At 43.9% G+C, this 23,089-nt stretch overlaps 1 protein-coding gene across 1 annotated transcript in view; it reads left to right on the top strand.

The window, feature by feature from the left end:
- The window catches only part of LOC120043587 (seizure protein 6-like), a 165,654-nt gene that overhangs the window by 94,514 nt on the left and 48,051 nt on the right, over nucleotides 1-23,089 (top strand). The window contains exon 4 of the mRNA XM_038988153.1: nucleotides 9,155-9,350. Coding sequence (XP_038844081.1) covers nucleotides 9,155-9,350 — 196 coding nt within the window. The remainder of the gene's footprint in view (nucleotides 1-9,154; nucleotides 9,351-23,089) is intronic.

Below are 23,089 nucleotides of genomic sequence, written 5' to 3'. Positions count from 1 at the left end.
ATAAACAAGTAAGAGATGAGGATTATCAACACAATTCTAGAATATTCAAAATATTTTTCATTATAAAAAAAATTCTAAACCACCACTTTCCATGTGTGTCCTGTCTCAGAAAACTTTGCCTGAAAACAAACGGCTTACTTTGGCTTGCAGATGAAAGGGATTATTAAATTTGACTTTCCTGATATTATTTCAGGTTCCTATGGTGCAGCTTATTTGATAGGGCAGGATGTTGCCCAAATCTTATGTTTTATGCCCTCATCTTTAAATGCAAGATTTTTCCTGGAGTCTCCGGTTCTCCGTCGCATTACACATGTCCACACTCACAGACCTCAAGAGTGTAAACATTTACTTAGTTTATTTTGTAGTAAATATTATATTTATGAATTGTGAAGTAAGACACTGGACATTGCACAACTGTAACATTAATAAACGTGTCTGTATCTGTACAGACCACTTTAGGGTTTGGTCAATTACTTCTAAAAACATTCCCATTTTATTCCACCGTGATACCGGCATTGTCACGTTCTGACCTTAGTTCCTTTGTTTTGTCTTTTGTTTTGTATGGTCAGGGCGTGAGTTGGGGTGGGCAGTCTATGTTTGTATTTCTATGTTGTCTATTTCTATGTGTTTGGCTCAATCAGAGATATGGTTCTCAATCAGAGACAGGTGTTTTGCGTTGTCTCTGATTGGGAACCATATTTAGGTAGCCTGTTTTGTATTGTGGGTTATTGTCTATGTTAGGTTGCATGTTAGCACAGTGTTTATTATAGCGGTCACGTTCGTCTTATTCTTTTTGTTGTTTTTTTGGTTTAATTAAGTGTTCTTCATTAAAATTAGAAGAATGTATTCAAACCATGCTGCGCTTTGGTCCGCTTCTTACGACGATCGTGACAGAACAACCCACCAAAAAAGAACCAAGCAGCGTGGTAACGGGCAGCAACAGGAGAAATGAATTTGGGAGGACAGTCTGGACTATACAACTTGGGAGGAGATAGACAGGTGGGCGGTCGACCCAGGGAGAGTGCCGGAGCCCGCCTGGGATTCTCTGGAGCAGTGTGAGGAGGGATACCGGCGACGTGGAAGGAAGCCCGAGAGGCAGCCCCAAAATTTCTTGGGGGGGGGCACACGGGGAGTGTGGCGAAGCCAGGTAGGAGACCTGCGCCAACTCCCCGTGCTTACTATGGAGAGAGAGAGCGTCGTACTGGTCAGGCACCGAGTTAAAAGGTAGAATGCACGGTGTCGCCAGTACGCGTGCTTAGCCCGGTGCGTTACATCCCAGCTCCCCGCATCTGCCGAGCTAGGGTGAGGATCCAGCCAGGGAAGATGGTGCCAGCCCTGCTCTCCAGACAGCCAGTGGGTCTCCTCGGGCCAGGATATCCTGCGCCGGAGTTGCGCACTGTGTCTCCCGTATGTCTGCACAGCCCAGTGCGTCCTGTGCCTGCGCCCCACACGTGCCGAGCTAGAGTTACCATCCAGCCAGGACGGGTTGTGCAGGCCATTAGCTCGAGACCTCCAGTGCGTCTTCATGGTCCGGTCTATCCAGTACCACCAGTGCCAACACCACGCACCAGACCTCCAGTGCGCCTCCACAGCCCAGTACATCCTGTTCCTTCTCCCCGCACTAGCCCTGAGGTGCATGTCTCCAGCCCGGTACCACCAGTTCCGGCACCATGCACCAGGCCTCCTGTGCGCCTCCAGGGTCCAGTATGCCCTGTTCCTGCTCCCCGCACTCGCCCAGTGGTGCGTGTCCCCAGTCTGGTACCACCAGTTCCGGCACCACGCACCAAGCCTCCTGTGCGTCTCCAGAGCCCTGTACGCCCTGTTCCTGCTCCCCGCACTCGCCCAGTGGTGCATGTTCCCAGCCCGGTACCACCAGTTCCGGCACCACGCACCAGGCCTACTGTGCGCCTCAGCAGGCCAGAGTCTTCCGTCTGTCCTGCGCCGCCTGAGCTGCCCGTCTGTCCAGCGCCGCCTGAGCTGCCCGTCTGTCCAGCGCCGCCTGAGCTGCCCGTCTGTCCTGAGCCGTCAGAGCCGCCCGTCTGTCCTGAGCCGTCAGAGCCGCCCGTCTGTCCTGAGCCGTCAGAGCCGCCCGTCTGTCAGGAGCCGCCAGAGCCGCCCGTCAGTCAGGAGCCGCCAGAGCCGTCCGCCAGTCAGGAGCCGCCAGAGCCGCCCGTCTGTCAGGAGCCGCCAGAGCCGCCTGTCAGTCAGGAGCCGCCAGAGCCGTCCGCCAGTCAGGAGCCGCCAGAGCCGTCCACCAGTCAGGAGCCGCCAGAGCCGTCCGCCAGTCAGGAGCCGCCAGAGCCGCCCGCCAGTCAGGAGCTGCCAGAGCCGCCCGCCAGTCCGGAGCTGTCCCTCAGTCCGGAGCTGTACCTCAGTCCGGAGCTGCCCTTCAGTCCGGAGCTGCCCTTCAGTCCGGAGCTGCCCTTCAGTCCGGAGCTGCCCTTCAGTCATGAGCTGCCCTTCAGTCATGAGCTGCCCTTCAGTCATGAGCTGCCCTTCAGTCATGAGCTGCTTTTCAGTCCTGAGCTACCCCTCGGTCCCGAGCTACTCCTCGGTCCGGAGCTGCCCCTCGGTCCGGAGCTGCCCCTCAGTCCGGAGTTGCCCCTCAGTCCGGAGCTGTCCCTCAGTCCAGAGGCGCCATTTAGGAGGGTCGCCGTTCCTAGGAGGCCACGGAAGCGGGTATTGACTATGGTGGAGTGGGGGCCACGTCCAGCGCCAGAGCCGCCACCGCGGACAGATGCCCACCCAGACCCTCCCCTATAGGTTCAGGTTTTGCGGCCGGAGTCCGCACCTTGGGGGGGGGGGAAACTGTCACGTTCTGACCTTAGTTCCTTTGTTTTGTCTTTTGTTCTCAATCAGAGACAGGTATTTTGCGTTGTCTCTGATTGGGAACCATATTTAGGTAGCCTGTTTTGTATTGTGGGTTATTGTCTATGTTAGGTTGCATGTTAGCACAGTGTTTATTATAGAGGTCACGTTCATCTTATTCGTTTTGTTGTTTTTTTTGTTTAAGTGTTCTTCATTAAAATTAGAAGAATGTATTCAAACCACGCTGCGCTTTGGTCCGCTTCTTACGACGATCGTGACAGGCATCATGCCTTAGCTGTCATTGATGGAGCTTTAGAGGTTCCAACAGTGAAGTAATCTTGTCGTCTCACTGGGTCCTGTCGAATAATATTCTAGAATGCAAGCCATTTAGCTTGAGTGGCGGTCTGATGTTTGTGGAGCGAACGCTGACTGAAATATGTATGAACCTTGCATGGCAGAGGCATGGTGGAATGTAAACCATCTTTCATCGATTTAACAAATATATAAGAGAGAGACTTAAATACTTTGTATTCCGCCTTGCTTGCCAGATAGATGGAAAACAGTCCCTTTGTCCCCTGGAAAACAATGAAACCTTTCAGAAAGATGCACCTTCTGCACCGACAAATACAGACCAAATAACAACACTTCACACAACAAGTCAATCAAGCAATACATAAATGTCAATTCAAGCCTCCTGTCTCAATCTTCTGCAGAGCATACAGCCTTCAATAGAAACCCAGAGAGAAAGAACAGGGCCCAAGGCTTTGTCCTTGCCATTGCCCTTGAGAGAAAATGGAAATAAACACTTGAAGATCACATGGCATTTCTTTTTCACATTGTAACTGTTCTGGGGGGTAAATGGATAGAATAGTGACGGCTTAATCAAGTCTGGTGTTATTGTTAATCATAAGGATATATACCAGAGGCGTGATTGTCAACACAATGTAAATTCATTTGGTTACGTAAATAGTCAGTATACGTACAGTTGAAGTCGGAAGTTTACATACACCTTAGCCTAATACATTTAAATACATTTAAATTCCTGACATTTAATCCTAGTAAAAATTCCCTGTCTTAGGGCCTTTAGGATCACCACTTTATTTTAAGAATGTGAAATGTCAGAATAATAGTAGAGAGAATGATTTATTTCAGCTTTTATTTCTTTCATCACATTCCCAGTGGGTCAGAAGTTTACATACACTCAATTAGTATTTGGTAGCATTGCCTTTAAATTGTTTAACTTGGGTCAAACATTTCAGGTAGCCTTCCACAAGCTTCCCACAATAAGTTGGGTGAATTTTGGCCCATTCCTCCTGACAGAGCTGGTGTAACTGAGTCAGGTTTGTAGGCCTCCTTGCTCGCACATGCTTTTTCAGTTCTGCCCACAAATGTTCTATAGGATTGAGGTCAGGGCTTTGTGATGGCCACTCCAATACCTTGACTTTGTTGTCCTTAAGCCATTTTGCCAACACTTTGGAAGTATACTTGGGGTCATTGTACATTTGGAAGACCCATTTGTGACCAAGCTTTAACTTCCTGACTGATGTCTTGAGATGTTGCTTCAATATATCCACATAATTTTCCTACCTCATGATGCCATCTATTTTGTGAAGTGCACCAGTCCCTCCTGCAGCAAAGCACCCCCACAACATGATGCTGCCACCCTTGTGCTTCACGGTTGGAATGGTGTTCTTCGGCTTGCAAGCTTCCCCCTTTTTCCTCCAAACATAACGATGGTCATTATGGACAAAATCTTTGTGGACAGTATGATCTTTGTCCCCATGTGCAGTTGCAAACCGTAGTCTGGCTTTTTTATGGCGGTTTTGGAGCAGTGGCTTCTTCCTTGCTGAGCGGCCTTTCAGTTTATGTCGACATAGGATATAGATACTTTTGTACCTGTTTCCTCCAGCATCTTCACAAGTCCTTTGCTGTTGTTCTGGGATTGATTTGCACTTTTCGCACCAAAGTACGTTCATCTCTAGGAGACAGAATGCATCTCCTTCCTGAGCTGTATGATGGCTGCGTGGTCCCATGGTGTTTATACTTGCGTACTATTGTTTGTACAGATGAACGGGGTACCTTCAGGCATTTGGAAATTGCTCCCAAGGATGAACCAGACTTGGAGGTCTACAATTATTTTTCTGAGGTCTTGGCTGATTTCTTTTGATTTTCCCATGATGTCAAGCAAAGAGGCACTGAGGTTGAAGGTAGGCCTTGAAATACATCCACAGGTACACCTCCAATTGACTCAAATGATGTCAATTAGCCTATCAGAAGCTTCTAAAGCCATGACATAATTTTCTGGAATTTTCAAGCTGTTTAAAGGCACAGTCAACTTAGTGTATGTAAACTTCTGACCCACTGGAATTGTGATACAGTGAATTATAAGTGAAATAATCTGTCTGTAAACATTTGTTGGAAAAATTACTTGTGTCCGACTTGCCAAAACTATAGTTTGTTAACAAGAAATTTGTGGAGTGGTTGAAAAACGAGTTTTAATGACTCCAACCTAAGTGTATGTAAACTTCCGACTTCAACTGTACGCAGTATTAGATTGTGGGCTTCAACTAGATGAGGCTTATACAAATGCTGATGTCCTGGGAAAGCTTTATTTTTGTGTAGCATTATGGTAAGAATAAAGGGAGTTTGACCTCAGTCTTGGATGATATCTGAGTGTCACGCTCGCTATCCTCAAACTCCCTGTCATAAATCGACCAAGGCGCAGCGTGCATGTAGTTCCACATCTTTTAATGAAAGTGAAACCGAAACAACCAAAAAACAAACAGGTAAACAGCAAAGAACGTCACGCAAATCGAGGTGCACACAAACACACATGGAAAATATTTACCCACAAAACACAGGTGGGAAAAGGCTATCTAAGTATGGTTCTCAATCAGAGACAACGATAGACAGCTGCCTCTGATTGAGAACCACACCCGGCCAAACACATAGAAATAGAAAATCATAGAACATAGAACATAGACTGCCCACCCAAATCACATCCTGACCAAACCAAAATAGAGACATAAAACGCTCTCTACGGTCAGGGCGTGACACTGAGGGAGACAGACTAACAGTCACATTTAAGCTATGTCTTTGAGAGCAGGAGTGAGCCCCTCACACCCATTGTTGGCACCCCCTCAACCGAGTGACTGGTAGTCAGTGTGACCAAATTCATTCTGGTGCCAGTGTCTTGCCTGGTGCTCCTCTGCATCACACTCTGGGCTCTCTCAGTCTGCCTAAGTGACACTCTCATTCCCCCTGGGAGAGCAGCCTATCATAAGGCCACAGCAAGCTCCCACTACAACATCACACGCCAGGCCTGGTCTGGAGATCATCCTGTCTGTGTTCTTACTAGTGGTTGAAAAAGTACCCAATAGTCATACTTGAGTAAAAGTCAAGATACCTTAATATAAAATGACTCAAGTAAAAGTCACCCAGTAAAATTCTACTTGAGTTAAAGTCTAAAAGTATTTGGTTGGAAATATACTTGAGTATCAAAAGTAAATGTAATTGCTAAAATATACTGAAGTAAAAGTATAAATAATTTCAAATTCCCTATATTAACAAAAACCAAACGGCACCATTTTCTATAATTTTTTTAAATGTACGGATAGTAGGGGAACAATTCAACATTCAGACATGATTTACAAACAAAGCATTTGTGTTTAGTGAGGGATGGCCAGGGATGTTCTTTTGATAAATGCGTGACTTGGACCATTTTCCTGTCCTGCTAGCCATGCAAAATGTAACAGGTGATTTTGGGTGTCAGGGAAAATGTATGGAGTTAAAAGTACATTATTGTCTTGAGGAATATAGTCAAGTAAAAGCAAAAGTTGTCAAAATATGAATAGTAAAGTAAAGTGCAGATACCCCAAATAAGTAGTACTTTAAAGTATTTTTACTTAAGTGCTTTACACCACTGGTTCTTACGCAAGATACATGGCCTGTAGATCTAATGTAGTGTGGTGCATTTATCCAAGATGATTATCAGATCCCTGGTTGTTTTTCATATCTGTTACCCACCGCTACACTCTAGATAACACATCACATTTATGGGAACTGCAGATGTTCCCCCAAATGTGGATTATGCCACTGCTACTTTATTCAACCGGTAAAACTATAGAGCATCCTCTGGAGTGGCTTTCAGTACATTCAGCTGCAGCTGCTGTTTCAGCCTGTTCAAGAGATAAAACACAGCTGTCACAGAGGCTGACAGAAAACAGGAGAAAAGAAACACACTGATTTTAACTACAGTTACAGGGCCTGAATACTGAAGGGGGTAAACCTTTACTAGCCATACTGCGTAATGAACCATGTGATCCAGGCAAACTCTGCTGTCTTTCCAAATCACATTCTCTGTCCAGGAGAAAAAAATTGGCCTGATAAAAATACATCCTGCTGCCAGTTTATTAATGGAAATTGAACAGGAGGCGGCATATCTCGAGTGGCCCATTTTTTTAAGGTAAACATTAAGAGACTGGCTCTGGTTGGAAATGAGACAGGAATTATGGGGGTGTCAATTGTATTAAAATCCCTTCTGATGTGAGCCGTGACCACACAAATGGCCTGTCAGGGTCGTGATATGTTGTCTGGGGCACATTTGCCTGCTGTGTCATACAAAGTGAGAGGGGATCATGATGTGGCAAATTGGCCAGACCCTCAGTCCTAACGCAGCATTATGGTGAGAATATACAGTGAGAATATACAGTACCAGTCAAAAGTTTGGACACCTACTCATTCTAGGGTTTTTCTTTATTTTTATTTTTACTATTTTCTACATCAAAACTATGAAATAACACATATGGAATCATGTAGTAACAGGTGTGCCTTGTTAAAAGTTAATTTGTGGAATATATTTCCTTAATGCGTTTGAGCCAATCAGTTGTGTTGTGACAAGCTAGTGGTGGTATACACAGGCTAGCCCTATTTGGTAAAAGACCAAGTCCATATTATGGCAGGAACAGCTCAAATAAGCAAAGAGAAATGACAGTCCATCAATACTTTAAGACATGAAGGTCAATCAATCCGGAAAATCTCTACTTTTTTGCAGTCGCAAAAACCATCAAGCGCTGTGATGAAACTGGCACTCATGAGAACTGCCACAGGAAAGGAAGACCCAGAGTTACCTCTGCTGCACAGGATAAGTTCATTAGAGTTACCAACCTCAAAAATTGCAGCCCAAATAAATGCTTCACAGAGTTCAAGTAACAGACACATCTCAGCATCAACTGTTCAGAGGAGACTGCGTGAATCAGGCCTTCATGGTCGAATTGCTGCAAAGAAACCACTACTAAAGGACAACAATAATAGGAAGAGACTTGCTTGGGCCAAGAAACACGAGCAATGGACATTAGACTGGTAGAAATCTTTCCTTTGGTCTGATGAGTCCAAATGTGAGATTTTTGGTTCCAACCGCCGTGTGTGAGACGCAGAGTAGGCGAACGGATGATCTCCGCATGTGTGGTTCCCACCGTGAAGCATGGAGGAGGTGTGATGGTGTGGGGGTGCTTTGCTGGTAACACTGTCTGTAATTTATTTAGAATTCAAGACACACTTAACCAGCGTGGCTACCACAGCATTCTGCAGCGATATGCCATCCCATCTGGTTTGTGCTTAGTCGGACTATCATTTGTTTTCAACAGGACAATGACCAAAACACACCTCCAGGCTGTGTAAGGACTATTTGACCAAGGAGAGTGATGGAGTGCTGCATCAGATGATCTGGCCTCCACAATCACCTGACCTCAACCCAATTGAGGTGGTTGAGGTGAGTTGGACAGCAGAGTGAAGGAAAAGCAGCCAACAAGTGCTCAGCATGATATGTGGGGACTCCTTCAAGACTGTTGGAAAAGCATGGTTGAGAAAAGCTGGTTGAGAGAATGCCAAGAGTGTGCAAATCTTTCATTATGGCAAAGGGTGGCTACTTTGAAGAATATAAAATATATTTTGATTTGTTTGAGACTTTTTTTGGTTACTACATGATTCCATATGTGTAATTTCATAGTTTTGATGTCTTCACTATTATTCTACAATGTAGAAAACCCTCGAATGAGTAGGTGTGTCCAAACTTTTGTCCGGTACTGTAGGTGACAGTATTTCTGATGATATATTGTATTAAACCTCCACTACATCTCAAGCTGGACATGAACCTGTCATGCAGCATCCCATTCTGCTGTGTGGTAATGAGCATTAACTCGTTTGTCTCGTGGACTGTCGACAGCTGTAGCTTCTGAAGCAACGAAACAGACACTTTTCCCAACATCATCGGCCGTTTGGAAACATCACTAATTGTGACCAAATGCAACATCTGACTGACTGGTGGTGTGTTTGTGTGTGTTTGCAGGTGCTGAACGTGAGCCTGTCAGAGGGGGAGGTGGTGACGGTAGAAGACATGGGGGGACGAGAGCTGTCCATCCTGGCCAATGAGACCGTCCTGATGAGGGGTCTGGTGGTGCGCAGCTGGAGCAATCAAATCTCCATCCTTTACCGCAGTGACCAGCAGCCTCGCTCTGGCTCCCTGTTGCTGCTGCGTTATCAAGGTAAGGTCACAACACAGAACCACACGACCACACACACTATGACTCAACGCTCTCACACAGGTCTCCTCCCTATCAATACCTCCATTTTCACACCTGCTATACACCCAATGCACAATAAAATTGTATCTAAAATAATGTGGTAATGTAGTGGGCAGTAATATTTGATATGTGAATATACAGTATATTATATATACATCACATTTGATTTGTAATGAGATTAAGAAATTAGTCTATTAAAATGTTTCTGACACCATAAATATAATTAAAATATACAAATATTAGGCAATGAATTGACGTTGGCAAGCAAGAATTGGTCTGAGAATTATCTATATCAAAGGCAGATGTTTAATTAACATTGTACAATGAATGGATTCACATACAAGGCATAAAGCTTAAGTTACGAGCATTAACAAGCATTGCAAGGCATACTTTCAAGCATATACAGTAGATCCTAAGGTTAACTTACAATACAAAGCATGAACAAACAGATGCTTACTAAGCCAGAGGCCTAGAAGCCTAAGAAATGAGAATTGATCATACAACCTTCCTCCATGGACTGGATACAGGATAAGAGAGAGAACAAAGGCATTTCAATCCATTTATAACATCTGACATCAACCCAAGACCAACCACCTTTGACCAATCAAACGATACCAATTTTACAGTGTAACTTGACCACCCAAGGCCCCATCTCAACAGGGTGTCACAGCATTTAAAGGCTTGTGTGGGGGATGAGACCAATGTAAATAATTGTATTTTATTTAACCTTAATTTAACTAGGCAAGTCAGTTAAGAACAAATTCTTATTTACAATGACGGCCTACCAAAAGGCAAAAGGCCTCCTGCCGGGACGGGGGCTGGGATGAAAGAAAAAAAAATATATAATAATAATATATATATATATTTATAAATATAGGACAAAACACACATCACGACAAGAGACAACACAACACTACATAAAGAGAGACCTAAGACAACAACATAGCAAGGCTGCAACACATGACAACACAGCATGGTAGCAACACAACATGGTAGCAGCGCAAAACATGGTACAAACATTATTGGGCACAGACAACAGCACAAAGGGCAAGAAGGTAGAGACAACAATACATCATGAAAAGCAGCCACAACTGTCAGTAAGACTGTCCATGATTATGTCTTTGAAATAAGAGATTGAGATGAAACTGTCCAGTTTGAATGTTTGTTGCAGCTCGTTCCAGTCGCTAGCTGCAGCGAACTGAAAAGAGGAGCGACCCAGGGATGTGTGTGCTTTGGGGACCAACAGAATGTAACTGGCAGAACGGGTGTTGTACGTGGAGGATGAGGGCTGCAGTAGATATTTAAATAAGACAGAATTCCTGAGAGGACAATAAAAAGCCTTTGCATAATGGAGTAATTCAGAGTTCACCCTGTACAAATACCACAGAGATAAAACATCCATATAGAGAGCATCAGAGTTATCCTCCGTGAACAAGTTTCAGATAGATACAAAACATGGATCCTATAGTATTATTCAATCATATTCAATATTCATTGCTCTGGATACTGTAACAGGGAGATACATTTTGGCCCCTCGGAGGGGGAAGGACTGACTAGTCCTTTGGCATTGTCCTTTGTTCCTGGACAATTTGCCATGCAACTCCAGGTGACAGAGAGGACATATATTAGGGCCGAGCCTACAGTAATGTGTAGTAAAGTTCGAGGTACAGAGCGTTTGGTTAAGCCGCCTAGTTCTTTATGCTGATAGCTCTCATCACTAGCAAACACAGTTTGCTCATGTTAGCCTGAAAAATGACAAGGGCTGTCATTTCAGGGGTATAATTACATGGCATAAGTATTGTGCTAATAGACATTTACAGAGCTGTCAGATAGCAGAGGGCTGTCGGGACCATTGTTCCTCATCACACCGTAGCCTTTAATGTGACATCACTAGGAGAAGGGGGAAAAAACAACACAACATTAAGCCAAAATCTTTTGTCTCTGTAAGCTAATAAACTATGACAGGCTTGTAGAATAATAATGCGTTTTAACATGCCTCTGATGTGCCTGGTGAATATAATGCCACCCCTTGCCCCTCAAACTCCCTCTCTGTCTCTCTCACTTTCTCTCTTAAAAAAGTCATTCATAAATGGCAACAACAACAAGAAACAGCCAAAAAATGGATCATAAGGAATAAACATTTGAAGTGTTTGTCTTATATCAAAGATATATAAGAAAGCTCAGGAAATATTATATATATTTTTTTATTTTTTTATTTAACCACTTGGTTTGTATGGGTTACCTTCAGACGAGTCCTGGGACACTTGTGGGGGTTGTAGAGCAAAACGGAGAACATTGTGTCTGTGATAGTCCTCCCTTTCCATAGAGTGGTTTGTAGGCCAAACCATTCGGATGTTACAGACGTTTTTATGAGAATATTGGTCTGACAAACATTGCTGTAGCTCCACCTTCCACAGCAGAAGCGGAAGGCCAACGTAGGCATACTGTATGTGGTGAATATATTTTTCTAGCTTAAACTGACGGATTTTGATGATGATTTTTTTATTATGTTACTTAGATTGACGCACGGGTGCATCAATAGCCTCTTGAGGATTTCTTTATACAGTAAACAGCAATGATCTGTTATAGTACATATCCTTTACAATAGGAATGAAACCCTTAAAACAAATTGGCAACCCAATTCACACCTCAAAGACTTTAGTTATAAGGGCACAAGGCGAGAACCAAATGCAGACACAGGAGGCAGATGGTAGAGCTCCGATATGTATTATAACAAAGGGAGTAGGCAAAGGCAGGTCGGGGACAGGCGAGAGTTCATAAACCAGGTCAGAGTCCAAACAGTACCAGACGATAGACAGTCTCGAGGTCAGGCCAGGCAGGGGTCAGAAACCAGATCCGAGTCCAAAAACAGTACAAGGGGTTAGGCAAGCTGGTAGTCAGAACAGGCAGAGTGGTCAGGCAGGCGGGTACAGAGTCAGAACAGGCAAGGGTCAAAATCAGGAGGACTAGAAACAAACAGAGACTGGGGAAAAATAGGAGCAATGAAAAACACTGGTTGACTTGGCAAACAAGAGAAACTGGCACAGAGAGACAGGAAACACAGGGATATATACACCGGGGATAATAAGTGACACCTGGAAGGGGTGGAGACAATCACAAGGACAGGTGAACCAGATCAGGGTGTGACATTAGCACTGTAAACAGACACGACTCCTGACAGAGAATCTGCCATTTTCAAATCAAGACAGGAGTATCATTCATACTGTATATCATACTGTATATGACATAACAGCTAACTAGATGTTATTTGCCTGAGCCCAAGGACCAGTTATTCCAATCAAATCCAGACAGTTCAATTACCGCAGTGGTCACCAACCTTTTCTGAGTCAAGAGCACTTTCTGAGTTTTAAAGCAAGCCAAAAATTGCTGCTCAAATGTTTTCTTAAACATGACTTCAAAAGCCTATGCAACATGAACCTATTAAAACCAATTCTGTACCAATGAGGTTTGTCCAGTAGGCTATAGACCCAAGACATTATCACTGCATATTGGCTATGCTTGAATTTCACAGCCAATGTTGTTCTTCTCAGACCATTTTTTATTACATTTCCTGGGTTGGGGAGTAACGGATTACATGTAATATATAAGGGATTACAAAAAACTGGTAACTGTAATCCATTACGTTACCAGCTAAAATAATGTAATCCGATTACAGATACTTTTGAAAAACTAGATGATTACTTCGAGGATTACTTTTAAATTCAGAAAGGATGTTTGAGGAAAAAGATCTTTGACACTTCACTGTTTCTCAATGACATTCAAGTTTAAATTTGTTCCACCTGAGCGAGTGATGACCACAAGTCAGAGACCACTATGATGACACACCAAATGTGTTTGATCAATCGCCGGAAAAGAGCAGGAATAGGCTTTTGTAGGCTACAGTCCCAGCTATGTCTTCCAATGGTGCGACTGGTGTAAGCATTCAAAGATTATGCAACTTCAATAAACGCTTGGAGGTAAGGATGACAGCAGTGGTGTAGTCTACGGCGATACAGATATGGCTTATTATTGATATCTACATAGCTCATTGATGTGAATCACACTGCTGCTCTCTCATTTAGCTATTTGTGCCTTACGGATTGTGGTTGTTGTGGATGGCTGTTCACAAATCTAAATGTGTATTTGAACCCAATAATGGTTGAATTGAAGAAGTTTAAGCTGGTTATCAATCATTGTTTTTGAAACCAGTGGACAGCCAGTGAAAAATGCCCTCTTGCAACAGCTGTATAGTGCGGATCCTATCCTATGGAATAAATGTGGGGTTTTAATTGCTCAATCTAATTCATACTGATAATATAAATAAATCCATAGGCCTAATGGACACATGTTCAAACTCGCACACTTTTGATAGACTTAAAGGGCCAGTCTGTAGTTGCTACACCCATTTTTGGATTTATAAATTATATATATATCCATTGATTCTTGAAGAAAATAACTTATAAATGCCTCATGAACCCAAAATATAAACTACTTTTTTTCCAATGTTTGTATCCATTGTAAATGTAAACAAACACTGTGTAGCCTCATAACATGGTTAAAACAATTAATTGGATATCATGGATGAGTCAGTCCTTGCATCCAAACAAATTGGCTAATCTACACTTCCATATTTCCAAGTCCTATTCTTGAAGATCAAGGGGTATAACATTTATTGGAATGACTGGAATTCTGATAGACTTTTGTTTTTAATGTAAAGATATAATTTAATCATATTATTATTAAAGCAATGGTTTAGAAGAAGCCTACATAACCAACCCATAAAGTAACATTTAACATCCATATATGGCCAGCTACATAAACTTTAACATTGATTTATCCTGCAATAGATGTTGTTCAATTGGTAACATACATGTTTGTATTCTTCTAATGCCTCTTAAGGGGAAAGTAATCTAAAAGTAATTGAATGTAATCAGATTACGAGTTTGGGTAATCCAAAATGTACGTTACAGATTACAATTTTGGACATGCAACTAGTAACTTTCTAAATGTAATGGATTACATTTAGAAAGTAACCTACCCAACCCTGTATATTTCAAAATAATTTTAGGTATATGATCACACTGGTAATATATAATTTGTTTTATTACTTGTGAGGCACAGCTGAGTGAGCATAATAATTCGTTTTTTTAAATGTTACTGGACTGATGGCCTGCATCTGATAGTCAGTCTGAGAGGGAGGGAGCAGAAGTGAGGCTGCCTCTCACACGTCTCACAGTCCCCCCGCTCTCCCTCCCTCCGCCGAGAAAAGGGGACACAGTCTTCCAGCTGATGACAAAACTCAAGTCACACTGCATTATTTCTGTCTCATGCACCAATTCATGTTGTTACTCTTATGACCAGAGAAAGTGAAATATTCCTTGAATATAAAAAAAACACAAGCAGCTAATAATAACAGCACAAGCCTATCGTAACACTTTGCTATACTCATTCATTGCTGCTGCAGTGCTGGTTGTAGTGTGAGTGGAAGTAGGGAGAACGCGCATTTTATGACTTGTAAAAATATGTAACAAAGTGTTGACAGTGCTGAATAAAAACGTAACACATTAACACATGAGCTCAGCTGTATTCATTGAGTCTCTCTCTAGTCATGGTTTTAAAAGTTTTGAATCTCACAGTATCAACTTTGCTTTGCACTCAGGGCTTCTTTTTAAAACCTATGGCTTGAGGAAACTGTGCAGACACGATGATCTGAGCATTCTGATTGGCCAACGGCAAGTCTATAGGTGCACTTGATTTGCTCTCTTGGCCTGCCGGATATTCAGAGTTCTACCTTCAGACACATGAAATGGTTGAAAATGGGAACACTTTGCCTTCCGGTGCTAGGGCTGCTGAATCAAGTGTACATACCACTAACAGGGAAGAAAGGCTTTATTTTTGTTGTATTTTACAGAAATGTTTGGTGATCGACTACGAATGCCTTGGAGGTCAACCAGTTCATCGCTATCGACCGGTTGGTGACCACTGAACTACCATTTAGGAAATAGTTCATCAGTGTTTCTAAGTGGTCCTGTGTGTCTTTGTTTGGCCGATATGAGTGCTGGCACTGCAGGGTAATAACCCACACATTACACTGTGTTAGAGCAGTGAGAGGGGGGTAGACAGGGACCACAGTAGGGGAGTGATGAGAGCTTTTACCAGGCCTCTAATTGATCAGTTATAGCCCACCTGTGAAATGTGTCCTGTACATCACCACTCACAATGAGCCATGCTCTTTGTGTATCCCAAACAACAATGGAAAGGGAAATGCCGTAATGTTGCTGCTTACCATGTGTGATTTGACCCCCCGTCCCCGTAAGGTGGAAATATATTGTTGGATATATAAATAGGTTGTAAAGTACAGCCTTTAATGCGCTGAATTCCCATTGTACCATTGATTATAAAGAACCCTGTGCGAAGAAAGCCCTCTTTAGAATAGTAACCAATAATCAAGCAGTGGGTGATGTGGAACTCTATTCTTTACAACTCTCCCACACAGATTCAGACTTCACTGTTAGTGCCTATACAGACCATGTGATCTCCAGTGGACTGGCAGCACAGAATGCTGCTTATTGAGGAAGAGGGTGAACTTTAAAGATTCAAGCCTCTCAATAATTCACAAAGTAATAGGAGAATAGCAGCCGTGGCCGGGAGACTCGAGGCAAACAGACCACGAGAGAGAGAGGTGAATGGAGATCCAAAAGTAAAGGATTGGAGAAACAGAACATTTTCTTTGGGTCAGAGACGAGTGAGACCACCTCATAAGCAATTAGAGTACAATACATGCTACTGAGTGGCGATCCATCATGTAACAAAAAAAACATCACCTACTGGATATTAGAGAAATATCACAGGTCTGTACTAACAACAGCATTGTATTAACACCTACTCACTGAATAGTAAACAGTACATCACATTTGAATAATAAACCTTGCTCTAAGTACAAGTCATCTTCTTTCCTATTATCCTGCTGAGGGTGAAACAGACTGATTTTGTAAAGCACCACCCAACAATAAACAAAATCCTTGCTCAGTGAATGACTTTGCGCTCACCCATAACATTAGTTAATCCCCCTGCATGAGGGCAGACAATGCAGGGTGTCCTGTTGATCAGCTCTGTGACGACCCTCCCACTCTGTCTACCGTTTTCTCTCTCTCTTTGCTCTTGTTTCCTTATTAGGATGCCGGTGGGCGGAGTTGGGAGGGTCGTCAGCTACATGGGGAACACCTGGGCCCACTCTCCCAGGATAAATACACCACTTCTCCATTCATGAGGGGAACTCTCTCCAGGCAGACATTTTGATAGATTCGGTTATGTTTCATGGTGCTACCTAGTTTCGTTATTTAATAAATATATTTTGTTATTCCTTTTCTCCACGTTGTCTCCCTTTTGTTACGGGCTTTGAGCCGGTTCGTGACAAGTGGGGGCTCGTCCGGGATGTTTGAACGTATTGGTTTGGGAGAACGTGGAGGTACGTGTTTGGTTTGCGTATTTTGTTTGAGTTTGATAGGCCCAGTATTGGTGGCCTTTGTTGTTTGGTTTGTGTGTTGCGTTGGAGAGAGTATAATGGTTAGTTTCCAGGCCCTGCCCAGCCTGGAAACTCTTGTTCTACTTTCTGTTGGGATATCGGTCTGAGGTGAGTAATCGGCTGTGTACCTCAGTGGGAGATTTGGGTAGGGTAGTGGAACTTGCTACCCGGAGCTATAGCCTTTTACCCCTGATAGGCTTAGCGACCTGTTTCATTTTTGAAATATGTTGGGCATGGTTAATGTTTGTTATTTTTGTGTGGTGTCTGTGGACTGAGCAGTTGTCTCGGGGGCACATCCGTGGCTTGGTGGAATCTACCAGCGTGCTGGGGGGTTTATTTCCATGCCAGCGGGCTACAGTGCGTAAATACCCACCGCAAATCCGCACGAAGACTAGGGTTGAGTTAATGTAGGTTTGGGGAAGCTCCGTATCTCATCTCTCTTCTGTGGTGCTCAGGGTGATTGTCATTTCTTGAGTTGTGGTCTGGTGTGCTCAGCAGAGGGGAAGAGTGAGAATTTTTGTTGTAACTATGGCATCTTTTGTAGATGAGTTCATTCGCTTTCCATCAGAGGAACTATTAGAATTAGGTACTAAAGAACAGCTGTTGAAAGTCGCTGAATACTACAAGATTGAAATTAGTGATAAACGTCTAAAGAATTCTATTAGGTTGATATTGAAGGCCAATCTGATGGAGAGTGGTATTCTTGAAGTTACCACTGGGCCAGCTTCTGCTGAGGAGTCATCTCCCCGTAATGTTACAATGGCCATTCCATCGGTTAGTCCTAGTAGTCTTCTTTTTGAACAGCAGAAAGAACTGCTTCTGTTACAGCAGCAGCATGATCGTGAGAAGCTAGAGTATGATCGGCAGCATGATCGTGAGAAGCTAGAGTATGATCGGCAGCATGATCGTGAGAAGCTAGAGTATGATCGTGTAAAGTATGAAAAGGAATTAGATATGGAGCATGCTAAAATCAAGTTGCAACAAGAACAGATAGAGTTGGTTAGGGAAGGAAAGATTTCAGGGGAGAGTTTGTTCTGGGAAGGTGACCCAGATTTACCTAGGGGTCGTTCCTCTATTGGTCGTGCCCCGGACACATTTGATATTGTTGGGAACTTAAGGTTATTGCCTCAGTTTAATGAAAAGGACCCTGAGACATTCTTTTCATTGTTTGAGCGTGTTGCTGACGCTAGGAGTTGGCCTGATTCTGACCGCACCTTAATGTTGCAGTGTGTGCTGACTGGTAAAGCGCAGGAAGCATATTCAGCTCTTAGTGTACACGACAGTGCCAACTATGATAAGGTTAAAACGGCTGTGTTACAAATTTATGAATTGGTCCCTGAGGCTTACCGCCAACGATTTAGAACTTTAAAAAAGGATGATAAACAGACTCATGTTGAGTTTGCGCGACAATTATCTTTACAGTTTAATCGCTGGTGTTCCGCCTCTGAAGTTGTGACTCTCCAAGGGCTGTGTGATCTGATTATGTTAGAGCAATTTAAGGACACAATCCCTGCTCATATTGCCACATATATTAACGAACGAAAAGTGAAGAATGTCGCTGAAGCTGCGGTTTTGGCGGATGAGTATGTGTTGACTCACAAAAGAGTCTTTGCAGAGCCCCGTATTCGGAATGAGTGGGGGCGTTCGGATAGATTTGGGCTTCGCTCACCAAGATATTTTGGTTCACGGGCAGAGTTCAACTCAACTCGGGTTGAGCCTGACTCCCGTGGTAAAGCTGACTTTGGGCAAGAGTGTCACTACTGTCAAGGTTCAGGTCATTGGAAAAACGAATGTCCACTTCTCAGAGCAAAGGGTGCTTACGCTAAACCTAAGCCTACCGCGTTAGCTGCGCCTGTTCTACATCAGTTCATTCATGACTCATTGCCTCAGGTCCAGGAGCATGTGAAAGTACATATTGATCCAGACTATTTACCTTTCATCACGGAAGGTTTTGTGTCTATGTTAGGAAGTAAGGAATTAGTGCCAGTGAAGATCTTGAGAGACACAGGTGCCTCCGAATCGTTTGTGTTGGAGTCTGTGTTACCCTTTTCAGCTGAGACTGATTCAGGGAATAGTGTTCTAATTAGGGGAATAGGTTTGAATACTCTTTCAGTTCCATTGCATAAACTGATGTTAGATTGTGGACTGGTGAAAGGTGAGGTTGTTGTGGGGGTGCGTCCTTCGTTGCCTATTGAGGGTATCGACGTTATTCTTGGGAATAACTTGGCAGGTGAGCGGGTATGGCCTGTCGCATTTCCATCTCTAGTGGTTTCCACAAAGCCGTCAGTTGTTGAGACTCCTGATGAGAGTGTACAGAGCTTCCCAGAGTTGTTCACTGCGTGTGCAGTGACGCGTTCTATGAGCCGTGGCGAACTGGTCACTGTGCCGACTAATGAGAAGTATGCCACTGCTTTCCCTGTTATTCCGTTATCTGTTAACCGCTCAGATCTAATCAATGCGCAACGGACTGACTCCACATTAGAAGAGTTGCGTGACCAAATTGTGCCTGTGGAACAGTTGGGAGATGTCGCCCATGGTTATTTTCTCCAGGATGATGTCCTGATGAGAAAGTGGGTGTCTCATGGTAGTTGTTTTCTAGGGGAGGCGATTAGTCAGGTTGTGGTACCAGTAAAACTTCGTGAGTTGGTGTTGACAACTTCTCACAATGATGTTGCTGGACATATGGGTGTAGGGAAAACATACCATCGCATATTAAGACATTTCTTTTGGCCTAGATTAAAGAGGGATGTTTCTGATTTCATCAAAACTTGCCACATCTGTCAATTAACTGGGAAACCTAATCAAGCTATTAAGCCGGTACCACTGTTTCCTATTCCTGTACTCAGCCAACCTTTTGAGTATCTGATTATTGACTGTGTGGGTCCTTTGCCTCGTTCTAAAAAGGGTAGTAGTTACCTGTTCACTGTGATGTGTCAGACCACAAGGTTTCCAGCAGCCTATCCTCTCCGGTCTATCACGACTAAGTCTGTGTTAAAAGCTTTGACTCAGGTATTCCAAACAGTGACAGAAACTAAGGTCATTCAGAGTGATCAAGGGTCTAATTTCACCTCTAATCTGTTTGGTCAGGTTCTCCAACAGCTCCATATTAAGCACAATCTGGCTAGCGCCTATCACGCGCAAAGTCAAGGAGCACTAGAACGTTTCCATCAAACACTTAAGTCTTTGTTGAGAAGTTATTGTACTGAGATGGATAAGGATTGGGAGGAGGGGTTGCCTTGGTTATTGTTAGCCGCTAGGGAGGTTTCACAGGAGAGCACCGGTTTTAGTCCAAATGACCTTGTGTTTGGACATAGGGTGCGTGGACTTCTATCTGTTCTTCAGGATGACTGGAAGTCTCCCGAGCCTCCTCAGTCTTTGTTATCGTATGTGTGTGATTTCCGGCGCCGCTTGTATGCCGCTGGCGAAATGGCTAAAGAGAAGCTATCATCTTCACAGGAGAGGATGAAAAACATATTTGATCGCCGAACTGAGCCACGTCACTTTAGTCCAGGGGACCAGGTTCTTGCTCTGCTGCCAATTGTTGGTTCTCCTTTTGAAGCCAAGTTTCAAGGTCCATATACAGTGGTGCGCAAGTACACTGAGCAAAATTATCTAGTTGCCACTCCAGAACGGAGGAAAGCACACCAGCTGTGCCATGTAAATTTGTTAAAACCCTATTATGCACGTTCCTCAGAGACTGAACAATGGGAATCTATAGAAGACGGTAAACCTGTTCTTTTGGCTGAAACCGTTATTCCCTTGGATTCTTCTCAGGATAGGTCTACGAATGAGGAGGAAGATGTTCCTGGTCCCGACGATTGCATACTGCAGGGTAGATTGAAAAATTCAGAGACACTGGATAGGTTGGGCAGCATTCTCACTCATCTACCCGTTGATAGGCGGGAAGAGATGGTTGGTCTGATTCGGAGATTTCCAGGTTTGTTTTCAGATACACCTACACGTACAAACTTGATAGAACATGATATTGACGTTGGAGATGCTGACCCCATTCGTCAGCGGTTCTATAGAGTTTCTTTAGAGAAACTGCATTGTCTGGATGCTGAGGTCAAATACATGCTGGAGAGTAAGATAGCAGAGCCTTCTTTCTCCAGTTGGGCTTCTCCCTGTATCTTGGTCAGAAAACCAGATGGAACAAACAGATTTTGTACAGACTACCGTAAGGTCAAGTGTCACTAAGCCAGATTCATTTCCTCTTCCTCGGATGGAGGACTGCGTTGATCAAGTCGGGGCAGCTAGATTTGTGAGTAAATTTGACCTGTTAAAGGGCTATTGGCAGGTGCCACTGACGAGTAGGGCACGTGAAATCTCTGCCTTTATTACACCCTCTGGTCTGTACTCGTATTTGGTTATGAGTTTCGGACTGCGTAATGCACCTGCCACTTTTCAGCGACTTATGAACAGGGTTATCGCCGGTTTGACAGGGTGTGCTGTTTATCTGGACGATGTAGTGATATATGCAGATACATGGGAGGAACATCTGTTCCGTATTCAAGCATTATTCGAACGCCTGGCTGAGGGTCACCTCACGATCAATCTGGCTAAATGTGAGTTTGCTCAGGCGACTGTTACATACCTTGGAAAGGTGGTTGGGCAGGGGGAAGTGCGTCCTGTTTGAGCTAAAGTGGTAGCTATTGATGCGTTTCCTCCACCAACTACTAAAAAGGAACTGATGCGTTTCTTGGGCATGATTGGTTATTACCGTGGTTTTTGTAATAACTTCTCTACTGTGGTCGCTCCATTGACAGATATGCTGAAAGCAAAGGCTGTGTACATTTGGTCTTCTCGTTGTCAACACGCTTTTGAAGATGCAAAGAGGTTGCTTACCTCAACTCCGGTGCTGGCTGCTCCTCGCGTGGAATTGCCATTTACCTTGCAGGTGGATGCTAGTCATGTGGGGGCAGGGGCAGTTTTGCTGCAGGCAGATGTGTCTGGGGTTGAGAGACCTGTCAGTTTTTTTTCGAAAAAGTTTAACCATTATCAGTTAAACTACTCGGTCATTGAAAAAGAAGCGTTAGCACTCATCTGGGCGCTGCAACACTTTGAGGTCTATGTCGGGTCGGGGGTAGTACCTATTACGGTCTACACTGACCATAATCCTCTCACTTTTTTGAGGTCCATGATGTGTCCTAATCAGAGGATAATGAGATGGTGTTTATTTTTACAATCATTCCATCTCGATGTGCAGCACATTCGTGGAACGGATAACGTGATTGCTGATGCGCTCTCTCGTGCGCCCTGTTCCTGAATGTTTGTATGGTCAAGTTCTGTCTTTCAGTTCTGTCTTTCCTGTCTATTCCGTCCTGGTCTGGGGAGTCTTCTTTCCTCTTAAAAATTGCTTCCTATGCACTAAGGTTGCTGAGGTCTGGAGAGGAGGTTGGCTGGGGCAAATTTGGAAGTGGGAGCACGTAACCCCTCATCAATTTGGGACACAAGTGCTGTGTCAGTTTGGGACGCAGAGGCCGGTATGTTGTTCCGGGGTCCTTGTTGGTCCCCGGTTTTATGGGGGGGAATGTGACGACCCTCCCACTCTGTCTACCGTTTTCTCTCTCTCTTTGCTCTTGTTTCCTTATTAGGATGCCGGTGGGCGGAGTTGGGAGGGTCGTCAGCTACATGGGGAACACCTGGGCCCACTCTCCCAGGATAAATACACCACTTCTCCATTCATGAGGGGAACTCTCTCCAGGCAGACATTTTGATAGATTCGGTTATGTTTCATGGTGCTACCTAGTTTCGTTATTTAATAAATATATTTTGTTATTCCTTTTTTCCACGTTGTCTCCCTTTTGTTACGGGCTTTGAGCCGGTTCGTGACAGCTCTCTCTGGCTTCAGCAGCACATCATCATTTCCCCTCATACTCAGACAACTGTGAGCCCAACAATCTGGGCTTTGCCCTCATGCACTGAGTAAAGAACTCCCTCACTAAATCCTCAAAGCAGGGCTTTTCAGACTCGAGTCATTGGGGTGCATCTGTTGGGGTGCAGGCAACCACATGTTTAAATCATTCAGTGATGTAGGTGTTATGTCAAGTTTTGATGCCAGGGTATTAAATTCTCTCTAATTGATATCAAACACTATGGCAGTATGACACACTTTCACACTGCGCTCATGTCATTTTTTATTCTTGGCAAAGCAACAATGGGAGCCTATAAAGTC

Source organism: Salvelinus namaycush, chromosome 3 (assembly GCF_016432855.1).
Source record: "Salvelinus namaycush isolate Seneca chromosome 3, SaNama_1.0, whole genome shotgun sequence".
Classification (NCBI taxonomy): Eukaryota; Metazoa; Chordata; class Actinopteri; order Salmoniformes; family Salmonidae; genus Salvelinus; species Salvelinus namaycush.
The sequence above is the reverse complement of the archived record's forward strand: the minus strand, read 5'-3'. Positions and strand labels throughout refer to the sequence as shown.